Source organism: Pimephales promelas, chromosome 17 (assembly GCF_988280905.1).
Source record: "Pimephales promelas chromosome 17, fPimPro1.hap1.1, whole genome shotgun sequence".
Classification (NCBI taxonomy): domain Eukaryota; kingdom Metazoa; phylum Chordata; class Actinopteri; order Cypriniformes; family Leuciscidae; genus Pimephales; species Pimephales promelas.
In genome coordinates this window covers 26,154,366-26,175,260 of record NC_142785.1, presented here as the reverse complement: position 1 = coordinate 26,175,260, position 20,895 = coordinate 26,154,366, and the positions used below count along the sequence as shown (strand labels likewise).

At 35.1% G+C, this 20,895-nt stretch overlaps 1 protein-coding gene across 2 annotated transcripts in view; it reads right to left on the bottom strand.

Moving 5' to 3' along the window:
- The window catches only part of cyth1b (cytohesin 1b), a 52,216-nt gene extending 34,049 nt beyond the window's left edge, over nucleotides 1-18,167 (bottom strand). The window contains exon 1 of one of the 2 annotated variants that reach the window (XM_089122294.1): nucleotides 18,017-18,167. In XM_089122294.1, the coding sequence (XP_088978420.1) occupies nucleotides 18,017-18,035 (19 nt within the window). In that variant the 5' untranslated portion in view covers nucleotides 18,036-18,167. Of the gene's footprint in view, nucleotides 1-10,248; nucleotides 10,732-18,016 lie in introns of those variants that run through there. The other variant, XM_089122292.1, reaches the window with a different exon arrangement.
- Between the last annotated feature and the right edge of the window lie 2,728 nt (nucleotides 18,168-20,895).

The window sequence follows — 20,895 nt, the reverse complement described above, 5'->3', positions numbered from 1 at the left end:
GCCGTAGAGGGCAAAGCAAAGATAATGATAGCAAAAATAAACTATGTGGTGTTTGAGAAGACAGGTATTATCCTAATCGCTGTATTGTATTGTATATTGTTTATTTAATGGCTGATAGCAATGCATATTTTTTAGACAGAAGAGAAACTGATGGCCGATATAATGCAATCTACAGTACACAATTTATGAAAGCAAATGAGACGTATACACACAAATGATACAATTAAATCCAATTAAACTAGAAAATTCTCTCAAAAACATTTTTAACTCAGTAAATGTGCATTTTCAGGTTTCTTTTTTTTTAATAAATTTTTATAAATTTTCAAGTCAGTTTGTGATTAATGGACAAAGAGTTTTAAACATGTTATAATTTAACTCACAGAGAGCAATCGATTAAATATTTTAGAGCTGAGCATTATTAGAAAACAATCCTTATTCACCACAGAAATTTTGCATGACAGAAGTTCTCCAGGCCTGGACATCTCTATAGCAAAATTATCTGGTATTTTTCATGACCAAAGTTTTTATAGAATGTTTTCTATGACTCTGTTTGTCATTGTCAATACATTTAGTCTCTAAAACAATGGAAATCTGGGATTCTATTTCTTGGCTAAATCAACACAGTTCTCAAATTACCAAAGACTTGAATATTAGAAAATAATTTACCTGGTTTAGGTTGGCTGACATTTATCAGTTAAGACTAGTGTCCCTTTATTTTGTATCTGATTGTAAAGCTTTATAGTTAATTTAACCAGAAGCTTTTTAACCTTCACCACATGACGCATGCAAGACTCTTAAACAATTAAACTCCACCATTCTGTGGCAGGAGCAACTGAGAACAAACCACATTGGCTAGACAATCCTCGTCAACATCTAAGCTATCCATGCGAAACTATCTCGGAGAAGTGTCCAGTGAAGACTGAGGTCAGCGTAGTCATTTGCATTACGAGGGCCTGGTGGGCTGTTCTGTGTTCAGCACAGAATTAAAAGTCAGAGCAAGCACAGCAGCTGCACTGTTAAATAAGAAACCTGCTGAAATTGCCCTCTCAAAGAATTATGCTAATGCTCTAATGTCATGATGAATGATTCAGAGCAAAAAACATTTCCATGGACAAAGTATATGAAAGAAATAACAGAAGCATAAATGTTGCTGAACAACTATAGCCGAGTCTGCCAACTGTGAAACTGAGGGGAAGACGGTATATAAATACATATGCATATGTTTGTGTGTGTGTGTGTGATATAGAAATATGTAATTGTATTTTTTAAGAGAAGTTTCTTCTGCTCATGAACGCTGCATTTATTTGATCGAACACATAATAAAAAAATGTAATATTATTCAATATTATTATAATTAAAAATCTAAATTGAATACATTTATAATTTTTTCTAGTTTTTTAATAGAAAGTTCAAAAGGACAGCATTTATTTGAAACAGAAATTATTGTATTATAATGTCTTACTGTCACTTTTGATCAATTTCTCCAATTCTCTAAGTGCTTATTATTGCATATTACTTAAAATGCTCAAATTAATGCCTTATTCTGTTTTTCCATATTCTACATCCCTTACTACTACCCCATACCTAAACGTAACCACTGCGACAATTACATTACTAACAATTAATAAGCAGTAAATTAGGAGTTTAAATATGTGTTCCCCAAACTAATGCGTTTTGTTTGTCTTTCTGGAATTTTGATAACTGCAATTCTTAAAACGTTCCTGGCTCAGTTTACAGTCTATGTGATGACATTTTAATAAAATAGAAAAGAAAAGAAAAAGAAATCTGAGTTTTTTAACATCAGCATAAGAACAAATTCAACAGTGAAGCTCCAAAAGCCATGGCAATAAATCCTTCTGAACTTCTTTGGGAGTCTGATGTGACACTGCAATATATCTGTGACAGGTTGATGCATAAAACATCTCCCACATCTAATAAAACAGTTATTCTGAATAGTCTGTGTCAAAATTTAGATACATTGGTTTACATGAGTGAGACAAAACACAGTCATGGCTGCAGGACCATTGCAAGAACATGACAACCCAAACTCGTATTTATTATAACCAAAGTAGATCAAGTTCTACATTAAAACCACACTAAAACACAACATAGTCCATCCTACAAATACACTCAAACACATTTGCATTATGCCTACACTTCACAAACATGAGTCACAAAACCTCATCAATTCCACCAACAACACAATAAAAAAAAAGGTTAAACCAACTCCAGGCTAAGGTTAAGATGACGCGCTTCCCCTTTAAAAACACATTTAGATTTCCTTGAAATAGTTTTGTGTCACCGCAAAACCTACACATCTCAGCATAAACGCTCCCGATAAATTATTTGTTGTTAAAGTGTCTACATTCACAAATCACAGTTAATTTGAACAGAAAAGCAAGCACAATCTCTGTGAGATTTGGCATGGCAGAAAGCGTGCAATAACCATTAAAAAGCTGTCACTCATCTTAGTTCATTGCAATCTCACAAAGTTCCGTTATAACCAATTAAGCTGACTCCACAATGAATCTCTTATTTACATAATTATTTGTTATAATGAGAGGATTTGCGAGCATGCAAAACTTCAGAATCCACTCATCACTCAAAACACAGGAGCTTTTGTTCAGTGCTATAACTTAAACACCTATGATTGGCCACTGCGTTCAAGAAATGGTCATGGCACTGCTTGGGATGCTCCAATTCCAATAAAGCCCATGTCTGGAGAAGAGCAAAGCATCAGACAGTAGCAGAAACCCCAGAGGCGGCCTCGGTTTATGATGTCGTTGCTCATTGCTTTGAAAGGTGCAGCTTCAGAACTCAACTCCACATATTAGGGCACAAATGCACATGGTCATGGTCTATGGGCCTATTGCAGAAGTGTAAAATGCAGGTCCATTCAACAGGGTGAACAATCTTTAAACTCTTTCTTTCTTCTGCAGAACACAACAGGTTCATCTGTATAATATCCTGGCCATTTGAATATGAGTGAAAATTAATGTGGATTGAGGTGTCAAGGTCCAAAAATGACAATAAAAACACCATATACATATCAAGTGGTCAATCAAAGTACCTAATTCAAAGTTTGAATCAATGAAAACCAAAGCAGAAGTGTAAGTCTGATTGCTAAATGAGTTTAAATAGTTTGATTCAGTTTACAAAACTGGACTGAATGATTTGTTTGCTTAATGAAGTGGAAAATCAATAGATTATTACATTAACTAAATTCTAGCCCATTTTTTCACTCAAAGCTTACTGTATAACTTGACATCAGAAGGCTTTGAATTTAAATGATGGAAATGAAGTGATTAATGTAACAATTATACAAATCAACACAACTTGTATAAGAATTTTTAACTACTGATTTAAGACTCTGAGAAGAGGCAACTTGTTTTAGATGAAATTACTGCGTATATTTTTCCACTCTCCTCTGCTCATCCCTTAAGACGTGGAAATGAAGGACAGATTTTTGGACAGGAGTTGGATATTAAAGGTACACTATGTACTAAAATGTTATAAAATATCCAAAAATCACTTGCACAGTGTGATATATTTCCTCCAGTTGTGTACTAACAACATCCCAAAAGTCTCCAAAGATTTTTTATTTCAGAGAAATTCCAATTTTAAATAAGTGGCAAATGTCGCCTGTCAATGACGCAATATCCGCGCTACGCTTTGTTTCTGTTCTTATTGCCATAGCATGATGTAACCAGACGTACTGTAGACAACTGCGTAGTGCGTAACGTTTAGCGGCACACAGTTCTTGTTTCTTTCAAACATAGACCATGGCAAGCAGACTTTGGGACAAACAAGGAGAACTAAAATGAGGATCAATGTCAGTGTGGGGATTTTGAGATGCTGAGAGCTCCACGTCCGCTACTAACTTGGACTTGACGGCGCTTCACGAGTCACTTGACAGCTTTATTAGACAGGTGAGCAAAACAAATCAATTTTATATAATGTTAGCACAACACAACGAAATGTCAGAATATGGTCAGTATTTTATTCTAATGTTGATCTAGCTTTACTGCTAGTTTCGTATAGCAAACTAACACATAGTATAACATATACACGTTTAAAAGCACATTTAAATGCCGTTTAGTGTGATATTGTAACGTTAGACCAAGTGAAGCAGCGCTGCGTTCCCGTACAAGTTTAATTTGTCTAATAAATTGACCTGAGTGAGTAATTCAGCACTTGCGGATAGTTCCAAAGAAATAAATGTTATGTCTTTATATCCGCGGGACTCGCGTGTGATATCGATCTCTTTAGCAATCGCGACCTGCTTCATATCACTGTAATGTAAAAAACATGAACGTTTGCACTCATCCATAAACATAGATCCATCACCTTGACCGCAAGTCTCATCATTCAGCTCATCACTGCATCATCAACCTACGCCTTTGTTATTGTTGGAAACTGCGCCCTCTTGTGGCAAAAAACCCTACATATTGTGCCTTTAACTTGTCAAGCAGATGCAATAAATGAGAGAGAGAGAGAGAGACCAGGAATAATTGATTTAGGAGAGGCAATGACAGACTCTGGAGAGCTAGTAAGAAAATGAAATGTAATGATATAGAAATAAAAGCACAGTTCCAAAACTAAGCAAATCGTAATCTCAACACAAAGTCTACATTGAAATCGATTCAGAATAGATGCAAAATGCTATTTGTATGAATTCCTGAAAAGTGTCAAAACTCACTCAGCTGAGGTCCCAGTCTGTCACAGAAAGCAGAGGTCTGTGTAGGCACATACATGGCTCATTAGGTTTTGGAAAAGAGCTAGAAGGAGAGATGTAAATAAGATTTGTTTTGTCCTTCACTGTTTACCATCACAGACGGTGACTCCCTCAGAAGAACTGGCGGGCCACCACACCGACATCATGGGAGACCCATGAGTGGGCAGCACTTGGTTCCAGCATGATAACATGGGCTCACAGTCCAAAAATGAGTCACTTCACTTTTCTCACACCTCTATCCACTCACACACTCCTTCTCCTCATCATAACCCCTTTACGCTATAGTCACATTCACTCTTCTTTCGATTGTTCTAAAGCATAAATCTCATTCCAACTGTGTGCCTGTTAGGTTATTTAAAATGGTAATTTCACACTCATTTCATTGTCATTCAGTCATACAATTTTAGACGCATAATGAAAAAAAGTTTCTCATTACTAATTTGTTTTTCCTGCTGTCTATATGTCTATATAAGCACATGTTTTCTCATTGTATGACATTTATAATAACATATGGCATTTTAAAATAATTTTGTGGTATACACACAAATACATATAATTAATTTTATTTAAAAAAAATTGTTTAATCTTTAATTCATTTATTGTGAGTGTTGATTTTGGACCTTGTGTGCATCTACATATTATGGGATTTTCTCTCCAAATTAATAATCATAATCATAATTCAATAATTCAACCAACACTGTAATACATTATGTGTGTATTGAAAAAGAAGAGTTTTTACATATTCGCATGAATAGGTTGCATTGGGCAAAACTGTCAGGTCAAATTTGGTTCAAGTGTAGAGGCTTGTTGTGAGGCTCATTCTGAGAGCAGCAGTGTGTATTCAGTCTAAAGGTGAAGTGTTTCATTTTTGTGGTGTTAAAAATACTTACTACTATCTCAGCTTAATATGCAGCAATAACAACGAGTAAGCTATGCATAGGCTGTTTCCAGCAACGTGGACAGATGTTATGCAAGCTTGATTTCACACACTGTTGCATTACAGAATGTATTGGAATGCAATTCATAATGCAACGCAAGTACGCATTGTGATCTTGCAGCTTATTGTGTATTATATTATACAAGTATGTGTATAATATAATAGCAATAATAATAATAATAATAATAAATTATTATAGCTATATCTATAATAACATATAGGCTATATAATAATTTTGGCCAAATTGTGCAGCCCAACAAACAAGCACATCAAACTTTGAATTTTAAAATCATTTTCATTTGCAGTCACAACTTTTATCAAGAAAAAAAAAAAAAAAAAAAACGCAATTACATTTTTTCCCCCCCAAATCATTACAGTCCTAATTAGTGTGAATATATTTTGAGAAAAAGATGTTCTCAAATTTATTTGGAGAAAATGCACAATGTCTGCATTAATGGCATTTGAGATTGTTTGTTTACAGGAAATCAGCTTTTCTAATGGAAACTTCATGAACGAAACACAAATACACATACTGTATATCAGACATTAAATTTCTCTTTAAGATTTGAATTTGGAGGTGATGATAACACTGCTCATTCAGAGAAAGCTTGATTGACTTATTGACTAATTACGATTAGAGATCATTGAGCCGCCCGTGGCGTCTTATTAATTCACAGTGTGCGCTTGAACAGATGAAACTCAATCTCTTATGCGCAATCTACTTCCTCCTCACTGAATAATAGTTTCACGATATCCCTCTCCATTTTCACATTCACACATTCACACTTCCTGGCTCATTTTTTTTATTATTCCTTTGTACCATTCTTATTTCTGACTTGGAGTGACTTTTAAGTGAAGAAGGCTTTTTTACACCATGTGAAATCTCTCGGTCTCTCAATACACAGGCCAGCACTTTTACAGTAAAAAGCTTTAAGGAGGAATGGGCCTTTCAATTGCACCTTTCTCCAAAGAAAGAAAAAAATACAGCCGTGTTCCAAGGATTGTTAACTTTTTTATCATGTAAAAAAATAGCTTAGAAATAAATCTAAGTCTTGATAAATCTTGATGCTTTGCATCATCTTATACTTAAGTCACTACTAATAATAACACAACAGTCACAGTGATACCGAGAGGCTGTTTTTAAATGAATGATCAGCCAAGAATGAAATGTCTATGATGGATTCAGTGCAGAACAGGAGAGCAGCTTTCCACACACACAGTATTTGTCTATTTGGGCTCAGTGTCATTATGCGAACAGCCCTTAATACACACAAAGTAAATGACTTCCCATTTCACTGGATTGAAAAATGCTGTAGTTTGCCAAACTCTGGAGAAATGACAGAAAATGCAAAAGGATGGATTGCATTTCCTGTCCATGTGATTTGGTGATGATTCATGACAAATTACTTCCTAAAATGGATTCAAAGCATCCATATATAGTATATAAGAAAAAGAAGTCACTATTTCCGCATTAAAGATCCTTAACTCTTTTGCCTTGCAAAAAAAAAAAAAAAAAAAAAAATTCATTAAAGGTCCCCTGACATGAAATTTTAATTTTCTGAGGTTTTTTAATATTAATATTAGTTCCCTTAGCCTGTATTTGGTCCCCTCGTGTCTAGAATTTTCAATCGGTGTAAACCAAGCTTTGGCTATCTTTCTCTTCTCTGCAGCTCAGATGGGCTGATCTTGAATCTCCTCTATATGACGTCATACGGGGGAAAGGTTACCTCCCACCACAGCAGACACACCCCTGCAAACAGAGTGTTCAAATCAGAGGCTAAAATCAGGCTAGGAAAAATGCCTTTTATTTCTAAATTATGACTATTTTTGATCTAAAAAACATACTAACATTATAAGGGCAACCCAGGAAACATTATAAAATAATAAAATAACCCCATGTCAGGGGACCTTTAAATCCTTTATGTAGGCTATAACAATAAAACAAGGGCACAGTGCCAGCCGCCAGTGAACCCATGTACATACTGTAATACATATGTATTTTCAGTTATTGAATCATTATCCAATATTTATGCAAAATGGCGCAAGTGCAATAGCATTTTGCAAGTGTGAAATATTGCTTTCAATAGTTCAATATGCAAATCATAAATACTCCGTTAACTTAAATAATATCAAATATAAAAGCAATTCACAGTCTGGATTCCAAATGAATCAGCATTTCAAATGATTTGGTTGAGTGAATGATTCATTGATTCATAAACCCCAAGTAACCTGAAAAAGCAAATCTTTTCTAGTTTTTTCTCCATTTTTTATTTCTCCCAAGGAGAAACAACCGAGACAATAAACTTGCAGGAAACACAAGAGAGACCACCGGCGCAAAAATAACCTTTGGCCTAATAAAACATTGGCACCGAGTCAACTGTTCTCTGAGATTTGGTTTCATGATAATCAAATGTAAAGAGTTTTATCTCTAAAAACTCTTTAGAGTAGCCTATAACGTTAGTAATAGTGGCACGAGATATTTTTTTTTACATTTGATTATCATGAAAACAAATCTCAGAGAACGGTCGACTAGGTACCAATGTGTAATTAGACCAAAGGTTCATTTTGCGCCATAGAGCAATGAATTTAAGAGCAATGAAGAGCAACCATTAAGTTAAATACATCTCTGCGATTTACTACAATTGTTAGGGAAAGCTCTATTACATAAATAAGAGATTCTGTCCAAAAACAAGTTGTCGCTGTGTTTTCGGATGTGCTTTCTTTTGGGACCATAAGGGGATTTTTTTATCATAGAGTTTTGACAGATGGGATGAAAAAAAAAGAGGAAGAGAAAATCCATCTAAAATTAAAAGCCACAGATCTAATCCCTTCATTTATTATGATGCCTAAAACAAAATCAACCAAGAAGTCTTCATCAATCCCACCCCTTCATATTTCTCTCTCTCTCACCCTGATTTAGCGTTTCTCATCTTCATTCTCACCAAGTGATTCTCTCAGCAGCTCCAACGCTTAATTCACACAAATCACACTGATGAGCAACAAGCACGCACAAACCCACCGAGAGTGTTAAAACAAACAAATAAACACACACAAACAGAGGAATGCAGGACTACAGTAAAAAACAGTGCAGACAAAGTCCACACTGCAGCCTGATCATATTGCTATAGGACACGACTGAAGGTCAGTGGGCAACAGGTGGACGTTTCAGTTCTCACAATCATCCCACAGAGACACTATTATTAGTATTGCAACCGTATCTTAAACACAATTTCTGACAACCCAGCAACTTTCCATCAACACAACAAACGATTCGTCTCACATTGCATGAGCATGACGGCAGCTCCGTCTCTCCACCCAACACTTTCACGATCCAGGGACACTTTTTATCACCACGGCAACAACACTATTTTAACATGCAGTTGCACGTGACTTTACTCAGATCTCAGATGGTTCCAGCTATGATTGCATCACAAAGGTCCTTGACATTTATTTACACATAAGAGGTTAATATCAAGAAGGTGTGCTATTATTAACTCAAGTCAAAAGAGTGGTACTGCTGTGGGAGAATGTTTAAAAGACCGCCAGACGGTATCCTTACCCTGGATGTAGACAAGCTACACCTCCAAAACTGTTCCGAAACTATTACGAATACATGACTCAAGTTTCTTTTGATGATCTCAAGCAATTGAACGAGAAAGTTAATTTGTTTGAGTTATTTCACACCACCAGATGGTTTTCATATAGATGCACAACATGCTGCCTGTTTTTCTAAATATGTTTTGTTGAAATCTACAGCATGGCGGGGCCATGTTTGTCCTCTGAGGCAACACACAAGTACATTTATTAATAATCTTTAAGAGTGTTTGTAATAATAATGTCATATAATGCTATCAGGAGACCAAGTGTATCACTGTTAGAATGCTGTCAAACGATTAATCGTGATTAATCGTATCCAAAATAAAAGTTTTTTACCATAATATATATTTGTGTAGTGTGTATTATTATTTTGTATATATAAATACACACACATGCATGTATATATTTAAGAAATATTTGCATGTATATATATATTTATACATCATTTATATTAAATATAAATATTAATATTTAATAACACATTTTTCTTAAATATATATTTTACATGCATGTGTGTGAATTTTTATATACAAAATAATTATACTCAGTACACACATATATTATGTATACACAAACTGTTATTTTGGATGCGATTAATCACGATTAATTGTTGCCCAGTCCTACTGCTAATAAATCAGTATACATGGATTAACAATGTTTTCTATTGAACATTGTTATCTAGAGTTTAATATTAATAAAGTGTGAAGAAAGCAAGTATTTTCATTGACACTGTAGTGTTTACTTGTGTTTCTGTAAGAGGTAACGTCCCCCAAAACAGTCTATTTGAAATAGTGAAAATGAGGGTGGAAATAATTTTTTTGGTTACTAAAAAAAACTTTGTTAACTCCATAAGCTAACCTCTAGAACACAATTTAAAGATCTGAAAATGCATTTCATGATCCCTTTAAACAGTTTTAGACAAATCCCAGATTTTGAATGGATGTAATTCCCAAGTACATGCACATGATGACAGACCCACCTGCTGGAGGAGCCGGGCTAACCGTAGGACACAGGAACGCCTGGAAGCTGGACGCACAGAGTTCGCTTACCGTCCCCATAGCTCAACTGTCCCTATATCACTCTGATGAGTGTGCGACTGAGCGACGAGAGAGAAAACACAAGCTACTTCCCCTTTTGTCCGAAAGCAGAACTGTTGATACTCATATAACGCTCCTCTTTATCATTAATTTTCCTTTGGGTTTTCCCGTGTGACAGATTCCAAAGCAAAGATCCACAGCACTGCTCTCTGCTTTGATACGTGCTGGTCTTGCAATCTCACTCACTGACTTCTCTCCTTGTACAGTCTCTCCTCCTTCTCTCTCCCTCTCTCCATACTCACTGCCACTTTGTGTTTACCATGCAGAGCTTTCTAAGCTCCCCCCTGTGTTTCTGTCTACGACCCTTTTAAATTTGAAAGTCTCTGCTGTGGTGCTGCTGAAACAGCTTTGGTAGAGAAGGATTTACATAGACATAACGCACAGATTCATCAACAGCTCACAGAACACCTCCCCACTCACTCCCACAAGCTCAGGGGGCAGTTTAGTCAGAGCTCAACCATTTCAGGCATCTGAGCCATGCGTGGTTTTGAAGGGCAAGTATATGTTTATTCAAAGAGAATCACAAGATCACCCACCCCATCTATAAATGTACGCCTGCAGACACGTGTACATTATGTTAGGTTGAGACCCTCTGAAACCCACATGCACCCAAATTGGTGCTTTTGTCAACGGTAATTGCTTGTCCGTATAGCGGCAAGAGCACTTAATGCAATCCTTTACTGTTTCATTCACTCTTAGAAAGAGAGGTTCAATATATAGAAGGTTCTAGACTCAATTTTAAAGAACTCTTTATGCCAAAAAGGTTCTATACAGGAGAAATGTCTTAAATTACGGTTATTTCATTTTTTTCCCTAATTATAAAGTAAGTTCTCATGCAGTTTGTTTCATTTAAAAATTAAAACTAAATCCATAAAATGACCACATTATGAGAAGTCCCTGACAGAACACTTCAAGATTAGAGAACCTTTTCTTCTAAGAATGAATGACAATGAAAAGTCTTTCATAATGAAAATCATTATATTCTGTAAAGATTCACGCAGGGCTTTGTAAACGAGAAAAATCTTGCTGCAATTTCGATGTTTCTAAAAAGCATGCATGACTTAAAAGAAACGGTTTTTGTGCAATAACTGTTAAATCATAAGACTGCTGAATATCGCTGACTTGTTACTGGTCATGTGGCATGAAACAGGAACAGAACGTTACCCGCAAATAACAATCTCAGCTTTCCAAAAATACATGTTTTTAGAATGAAGAGCAGCCTGATTGTATGCATGACATTTCACCCTAAAAATGTTATTTTAACTCTCTGAACTCAAAATAAAAGTTTCCTCTCATACACAACACACTTTAAACCGTACACCATAATATTTGACAATATTTTGCACCAGTAATGCCATCTGGGAACATCCATAAAAGTGATCTCAGAGGGGAGACGATTGGGAGATCCTGTTGGAAAGTCCACCCAATCCTTTCCAGCTCACTATCCTCATTTTATCTTCTGACACCCTTCCTCTGCTTTCTTTCCACCCATGTATTTATCACCATTCCAATCAGACCTATCCACAATACTCCGTACTTATACTTACAACACTATTTGTAACTCTTTCTGATTTGTTTCTTTCCCTGAGATGCTTTTCTGAACGTGTTTGATTGTGGTTAGATAGATATTGGAGATTTGGCACTGGCACTTTCCACCAATTGAGTGAGATTAAAGACTTTTATAACGCTCAGATTATAGTTAACATGCAAAACATTAGCCATTAAATTATTAATAAGACAGTTAGCTGAAGCTAAAAAGCACCCTTATTACAGATACAATGCTTTTGGAACAATTTGGGATTATGTATCTTTCTCAAGGACAATGGAGATCATTCCTGGATCATACAGTATTTAAAAAGATCATATTTGATCATACCAAATTATTAACCAATACTACACCACTCACAAGTTTTGGTGTCCTTCTCTTTTCCTCTAAAAAATAACATAGCTATTGTGTCTCTTTTGTCTCATTTTCGTTTTGACCAGTTTAATGAATTCTGAAGGTCTTTAAAAAGAAAAGCACAGCTGAGCAAATCAGGATAATTTAATCCTCTCAACGTCACCAACAAACAAGACAGCTCACAGCCTTATATATTTGCAGTGACTCAGGACTATAGAGAAATAAAAGATTTTTCCTTTCTCTTTTTTCAATTTTTCTAATTGAACACTTGAGAGTATAGCCCGCAGGCTGTAGCTAGGGGAAAGAAAAGAACAGAGGAAAATGACATGCATTTGAAAGGTTAGTCAGCAATGGCTTTACCCAAACATCAAGACCTAAGACATTCCATGAAATGTCTGTGCTAAAGCTCTCAAACAAGCCTGTCAAAATCTGCAGCCATGCTAAAACCAAACTAACAACAAAAGATCCTTTGCACAAACACCCTCAAAACTGACCCGGAAGGAAATCCAGGTCAGACACAATCTGCATTGTAAAAAGCACCATATAAATAAAGGTGACTTGACTTGATTTGACATTATAATGGATGGCTTTCTGATGCTCATTTGCAGTGCAAAAACAGAAGCACAAATGAACTGTCCCACAAATCCAGACTGTTGTGATGAGCAAGACTTTTTAGTATCCCCGCATTATGATCATTTCTGTTCCCAGGTGGATACATTGTACATTAGGTGAAATTACTGATAATATTTATCAAGCAAAGCAATACAATGAAAGTGCACACAATACAAAAAATATGGTTCAAAGGAAGATAAGTGTAGAAGAGCAATACGGCAGTAATGATATACCATTTCCAAGCCAACTTAGCATCATATGCCAGCAGTCAAAGCTTTCATTTAACATCTGTGATATCCGCGACTTCGTCTTCCATATAGGGATGAACCAGTTTAGAAAAATAAATAAGCACACACACACGCACAACCCTTATGCGATAACGCTTAAAAAAGCATTTTCAAAATAATTAACATTGTGTCATCATTTAGTGACCCTCATGTTGTTCCAAACCTGCATTCATTTCTTTATTCCAAGAACCACAAAAAGTTTTACGGCCTGATTCAATAAAAATTTTGACATCTTGATGACTGTGACTGATTCGGTTTTTGGTTCAGAAACCTCCTGTCTCCATTTATTGTACAGTAACAGCATGAAAATGTGATCAGTACATTATTCACAATTCATTCTGTTCTGGAGAAGGAACAAAGTAACAACAGTTAAATGACATGAAGGTCAGTAAATGATGACATACTTGAGATCTTTGCTAAACTTGTAATGTACTGTACTAACGTAAATGAAATCTACTTCTTAAGCTCCAAAATATGAACTAAATAAACAATTGAGGCTCTATTGAGAAAGCATAAACTACTCCTCCACCATTAAAGTAGTAACAACAACATTCAAATTCTGCAAATAATAGATCATTAAAGTCTTTATCTTTATGGGATGATCTATTCCAGTAGTTGATCATGGCAGATTGTATCTAAGCCTTTCAAAAATAGGACAAATGGGTGGTTGTAAGGCTGTTGACTGACCTAACATATTTCAAGCCCCAGTCATCCTGTGCAAGAAAGCTGCGGTTTCATCTCAGCTGATCTTAAAACAGATCAGTCTTTTGAGGAGTTTTGCTTCTCTGGAGCTTAAGATTAATGAGAGACTGGGAGTGCTAGAGAGACATTAGAAGGCTGAAAAACAACAATATTTTGTGGATTAAATCAAAGGGTGCATGGAGAAGGAAGGGTGAATGATGGAAGCCATAAGGTGAGCTTAATTCCAAGTAAACAATTTAACAAACACTGCAGTGAACTTAACTTTGTAATATTTATCTATGATTTAAATCACATTATACTGTAGGCGTTTTGTCAACTTGACTTGCCCCATAGGTTGATTTTTATCAAGACAGATTTCAGTTTTGTATATAAACATATTATTAAAAAAAGTTGTACTTTTCTGATTGTTTTCCCCTTATCCCTGACCCAAACTTTCAGTCTTAATGTGCTTGGAAAACCCAGAGGATTCACAAAACGAAGTGATGACAATGACATTCTTAAACCTACCATATAGTGTAAACATATACACCATCTTTTATTCCACAAAATGCATGCAGCTTTTCTATGTACTATATGATGATGACACAAAAACCATGTGGTTTGATGAACCTTGTTTTGGTGACTAGCGAGATTACAGAATGGGAGGTGTGTAAGCCGGCAGGCAGGGCCTGTAGATTAATGACTACAGAATCCCAGATGAAACTCAATGGACCTGCCTACGAACCAGAAGCACAAGCTACTGCAGCCTCGGTCTCGCTAGCAGAGCGACGCTTAAGCATGAGAGGTGCTTAGCACTTAAATGCACACTCAATGACCAACAAAACCCCTACAAAACCCAAGCATCATGACATAGAGCGGTCACTATGCCAACCAGGAACAAACTCAGATCATTTAGGCACTTCAGTTAATCTCTCTATTTTCCTCGCTTTTAACCCTTTAAGAGAGCAGGATACTGAACCTAATATTTAAGAGATTAATGATTTATGCATTTGTATGCCAAAACATTTTTTTTTATGTTAGAATATCTGCCAAATCCTCATTCATCATCATTACATATTTTTTAATGAGTTATACTGAATAAAGAAAATCAAATTCTAGAAATTCTTTCCCTTTTTAAGCACTTTTGTTTCTGAGGGGAAAAAACACTTTCTTACTGTGACCTTTCACCCCATTAAAGGGTATTTAAAAAAAAAAAAAGTGGCATGGTTTATGGTGGATTATTAGATCATTTGTCTATATTTATGAGCTGGATATTTTGTAGAAATAGATTCCATCTGCTGGTCATTTTGTGTTAGTGCACAATTTGTGACTAAACCTAAACTCCATCACTTCATCTGCATTTAGAAATCAGACTATTGTATATCAATCGGTTTTGTATTCTTTCCATATATAACTTTTTTTATGATTTAATATTTATTTACACTAACATGGATGTCTTAGTTGGGAACTAATTTAGAATCTGTTTGTTAACGTGAGCCTGCTCAAGTGGTGGACAGAAAAGTAGGACACTGGTAGTTTTAACTTTAGATGAAGCTAAAATTGGATTTTATACGTGCGGTCATCATTGTAAACAAGTAAACCCCAAAATGCACAGACAGCAGAAAGTTTGGCAGAGAGAGTACCTCTGTTCAAACTCTTGCTGTATCTAACTGGAGCAACAGCCTGCCAGGGAGGAGTTAACATCATTGAGTGACAGCTGAAAGAGGTAAAGCGAGGACACACTCAGAGGTTTCCTGTGGAGCTTTGCTCTTTCCTGGATGTGACACTTTGCCACGTCTGCAGCTGAAAACGTGGTAATGAGAGATATATCCCAGTCCCACATACCTGTCCATATTCACAAGTCTGCTCGGTAGATAAAATGATCATTTTAGAAGCTGAACTGACATTTGGTGTTTCTTCACTGGCAGGGAGGTGTAAAACTAGCATTTAACAGCTAATTAACTTATGCACAACTGAAAAGACCACTGCTACAAATCGGTGCATGATGAAAACTATGCCTCTGAACATGCAGTCAGTCGGAAATACACTCCAGACATTCTTTTTCATTCAAAAAGATTTATATGATTCAACACATGTTATCAGTAATCATGTATCAAAACTGATAAGCTGCTGCAGACAGTGAGAGAAAGGAAAAATTAAATAAAAAGATAATAAAAAGGGAAAGATCAAGAGAGGTTGTGTTGAAAGTAAAAAACAAACATTATTTTTCACATATTTTACATTGTTGAGGCACCTCTCGTCATTAAAGCTCTGTTTAGTTCCTGTCTTTATAAGGCCCCTCCTTACAAAATGTGCAATGTGCTCTGATTGGTCAGCTAGACCAGTGTTATGATTGGTCAACTCATTTGAAATGTCATGGCCCTAACCATAATCGAAAGTTTTTAACTAGAACTAGTTTTTAACAGAGTAGTGTTTTATAACATGCACTATACAAACACTATAACACGATATAATGCTCATTTTATTGGTGCCTAAAATATTAATACTGTACAGAGATAACCGGAGTACCCAGACCGAGCTGAGTGATGCTATCAAGAACACTGCTGTACCATTTGCAGTCACCGAACTTTGCGTACTTGGTATTAAAAACGCCTCAGGCCTCACTCTTTTTTTTTTTTTTTTTTGCGTATGCCTTGGAGGGGATTTATTTAAATGAGGAATATAGTGACGTGTTCATTCCTGTAAAAAAATGAAAGACTACAATCAAGGCATTTCAGGGAATTCAGAAACATTGCGCATTGATATTGAGAATAACTCCCTTTGGAACGGACTTTGTGTTTTGTAACTTTGCAGACCTTTTGTCATATTCAAAGAGCAAAATTTCACATTATAGAAAGTTAAAAAAGTAATAGAGCATAAGAAATTGACCTTTTTTATTATAGCAAGTGAGATGCACACAGACCCACTGACATATAACACTTTCTTAAGTACACAACATATATTAAATCAACTTGTCTTTAAAATATTTCTGCAAAAAATATGAAAGAAACTACAATTAAATTAAAACAGAATTAGTCTATTTTTTTGTTAATAAGCCACTTCAGACACACGCTAATGCTAATCATCTCAAATGACAAAATATATTTAACATTTTATCAGACTGGTGGATATATCAGTCTATCACTATTTTATTGTCTGTCTGACAGATCTAAGAAGTGAACTTTGAGTGACACTCATTACTCATAATTATACACAGCGACTACCAACAAGACCACAAAACACTCAAATCATAAAGAAGTGCAACAATAGAGTCTAACGGACAAATGAGCAGTCATTTCTATAATGTTGTTATGGAAATGACAAAATATAGCCCTAAGAGTGTGAATTCATGGTGGGTGCGGTGCATTTAGTTCCTGCTGCTCGTGAAATCATTTCATTGTCTTAAACAAGACTTCAGGAAACTTTAGGAAAACTGTTTGGTACAAACTTCTAGCGCTTCTTTGTTTTCACTGCTTTTAAACAGGTTTCACTCTTGTACAAAAACAGACATTTAACCACTCTTCAAAAGCTCTGTGGTGTGTCTGTTGTTTTCACTCAGGATATCCTGTAACATCATTTCTGCTACTCTGACATTCTACAAAAAAAGCAATGAAAAAGGCAAAAATATGTTACTGTGAGAGTGGGCGCAATATAGAAACATACACCATTTGAAGAATTTTGTGTTTTAAAAGGTAGGCTACATTAAACATAAAAAACCTCAAACCACATATGTTTGATATACTGTATAAACAGCATTTAAGGGAATGAGATCAATTTGGGTCATCCTCATATAACACAACAACATATCTGAATGTATGATGACTCTTTCAAAGCACACAAATCCTTGGCTAACTTTAGCTTTAAAAAGATAGGCCTACATATGAACAGAAATAGGTGCACACAAACCAAATATTTGGGTCAACAACGTGTCTGTCTTGTCAACATGGTGTCCCTACTAACAAACATCGTGTTTTAATAAGTCACTGCTAGTATGCAAATGTTTGCTTTATTATTTAGCATCGACCTGTCAGTTTGGTCTCGTTTGGATTCCAAGTTGAACACAAACTTCTATTTATCTGCCATTGTTTTTCACAATAATGCACTTTGACACGCTGCTGTCAGTCTTAACACGTTATTCAGTCATGTAAAACTTTAATGACATAAACTTACCATAATCGTCCGCGTCCATCCTGCAGCGGTGTTTCACACAGACAGACTAGTCTTCCTCCGCCAAACACACTCAACATCACTTGTCAGTTGCGCTGCTCTTTTCTCTTCCAGGTTACTTCTGTTCCACTCACGGAGAACTGTACACACACATTTGGCCGTGTCTGAAAACCTAGTGAGTTGCCTACATAGACAGCATATAATTTCTAGGCATCATGAGCGCGCAAAAAAGCCCAAAAGGCTGCCTATGTAGAACGCTGACTGGGTTTTTAGACGCAGCCAGACTCTTTAGTGATGTGAAAAAACAAATATCTGTCTCCCATTCAAATGTTTTATTTTATTTTATTTTACTTTATTTTACTTTATTTTATTTTATTTTATTTTATTTTATTTTATTTTATTTTATTTTCATTTTATTTTATTTTATTTTACATTATTTCATTTTATTTCATTTAATTTTTTTATTTCATTTTAAAATTTTATTTTATTTATATTCTTTTTTTATTTTATTTTATTTTATTTAGATTTTCTAGTAGTATGTCCTCTGTGTTTTTTTATTCTGTCCAGCAGGAGTCTCCCTAACCTTTCGAGAGATTGAAATTACACAAATGGTTTGAATGTAACCCTTTAACATTACGTACATTTTTTACATTAACATTACTTTTACTTTACATTAAATACATTTTTTATTTATTTATTTTTAAGTCACTTTTAGATTACATTAAATACGTTTTTTATATATTTATTTTTATTATTATCATCCATGGGTTTGGAACTTGAATGTTAAACATTATACTGTTAACGCAGAAACCATAAATACAATAATATATATATATATTTTTTTTTTTTTGCTGTTTTTTTTTTTGCTGTCATTTTCAAATGTAAAATTATTTTGGTGTAGATTAAAAAAAAATTATAATAATAGTAATGATTAAAATAAAATAAAACATCCATGCATTTGCAACTTGAATGCTAACAGTTGCTATTGTCACCCACCAGATAAATACAATAAAAAAAATTCCTGTCTTTTTTAAATGTAAAATTATGTTGGTGTAGTTTTAAAACATGTAATTTCTCCTACGCATTATTTTGTTAAGCATATAATTTTACTTCCAAGATTACCTGTTGCACATTAAATACTGCCTATTTTCAGGATGATACATCTAATTACAGGATTTAATCTTAATATAAATTAAACAGTTGGCCCACATAAGCTCTTCTGCTTTTATTCTCATCTCCTGTATGTCTGCAGCCTCACATATTGGTAACTGTTTAGTGATTGACAGAAGCCGTAATTGTTATTCCAAACACACAGACCCAGACAATAACCCTGCTATGTTCATAAGAAAACCTCTGTTGGAATAATGCAGTCGTATTTTTAGAAAAGCCAGACTGTAATTTCAAAAACCATTATGTAAATATTCCATATAGATGCGCAGATTAGTTCACTGTTGCCACTGTTTATAAATTGGCCATCACAAGAAAGCTTGGTGTTTCATTGTATAGCTCTGGGTAATTTTGAGTTTTTTTGTTTTTTTTTTGCAAGGGATGCAAAAAAAAAAAAAAAAAAAAAAATGAGGAAAACACTCCTTCTGGGCACCACATACACATTTTTGACATAGTTTCCTTGTTAAGTATTACCACAGACACTAAATTGCTTTTGTCTGTGCCGCACACCATCAAACACGCAACAGCAGACCAAGTCACAAAGTTTCTTTCCTTCACAAAAGCACAGCATCAATACCATCTAACTCAATCAAAACTAGTACAACAGAGACTATCTTCAAGGATGTGTGTCTTCAGATTGGGCCTTATAAACTAAGACTGTGCTCTTTTAACGTATCTCTTTGTTTAAAAATGCACAACTGAAATAAAAACAAGGTCATGTGACATTTAAATTGACAGGGGCTATGCAGCCACAGCCAGAGTGGTGATGTCATCATTAAGATGGAGGCGTTGCCAACAAACTTGCCATGAGATTTTCCAACCATTGCATTAATTTATTTATTTTACTTCATTCTCTCTCAGAGCAGCACATTTTGTATTTTTGCTTTTCCCTCTAGTCAGAGTGGAAACAATGAGAGTGAGCCAGCTGCAGACACAGACTCATGGCAGACGCGGGAGCTAAGAGCCTTTTACTGCTGTTCTGAGTAGGAAGAGAAACAATAAAGAGACTTCAGTAGGTTTATGACTACAAGAGCAAATTCCTTGTAGATGTGATAGCAGCTAATGTTCCCTATTCAGTATCTCTGGTGTGCTTTTGTGTATTAATATGAAGAAACACGTTTTTTTATTGTCGCATTACGGTTCACAATAAGGGTAAAAAGCTGTTTTAACAAAAGAGCGTGGATAAAAAAAAAAAGAAAGCAGAAAGAAAAAGGACGTTTTATTCTACTTTATATGGGCTATTATTATAGTGACAGAATGAGAAAAGGATCACAGTAGCCTCCCACATATTTTCATTGTGCTTCATGATGCTTTTTGGAAGCAAAAGGATGAAAAACTATCATAAATCATAAAAGAAGCCAATGTGGCTCTATAGTCCAAGTCTTCTGAATTCATGTGATAGCTTTGTGTGAGAAGACTGTCATTTAAATCATTTATTAGAATCATTTAAACAGGATTTGAGAACCAAAATCAACGATTCAACGGTTTGACTCAGGAAATATTTGTTAATGAAACACTATAGTACTTCTCTGGTGAACGTGCCAAAAATTACAAGATTATTTGGGAATAAAGACTGTTCATGAATCTCTTTTTCACACAAAACTATCACATGGGGCCAGTTGTTCAAAACATTTAATCTGGATCAAAATGATTCGGATTTGGAAATCCCATTTTTTCCTATCCAGGATCAGGTAATCCGTTTTACTTTTATGCCG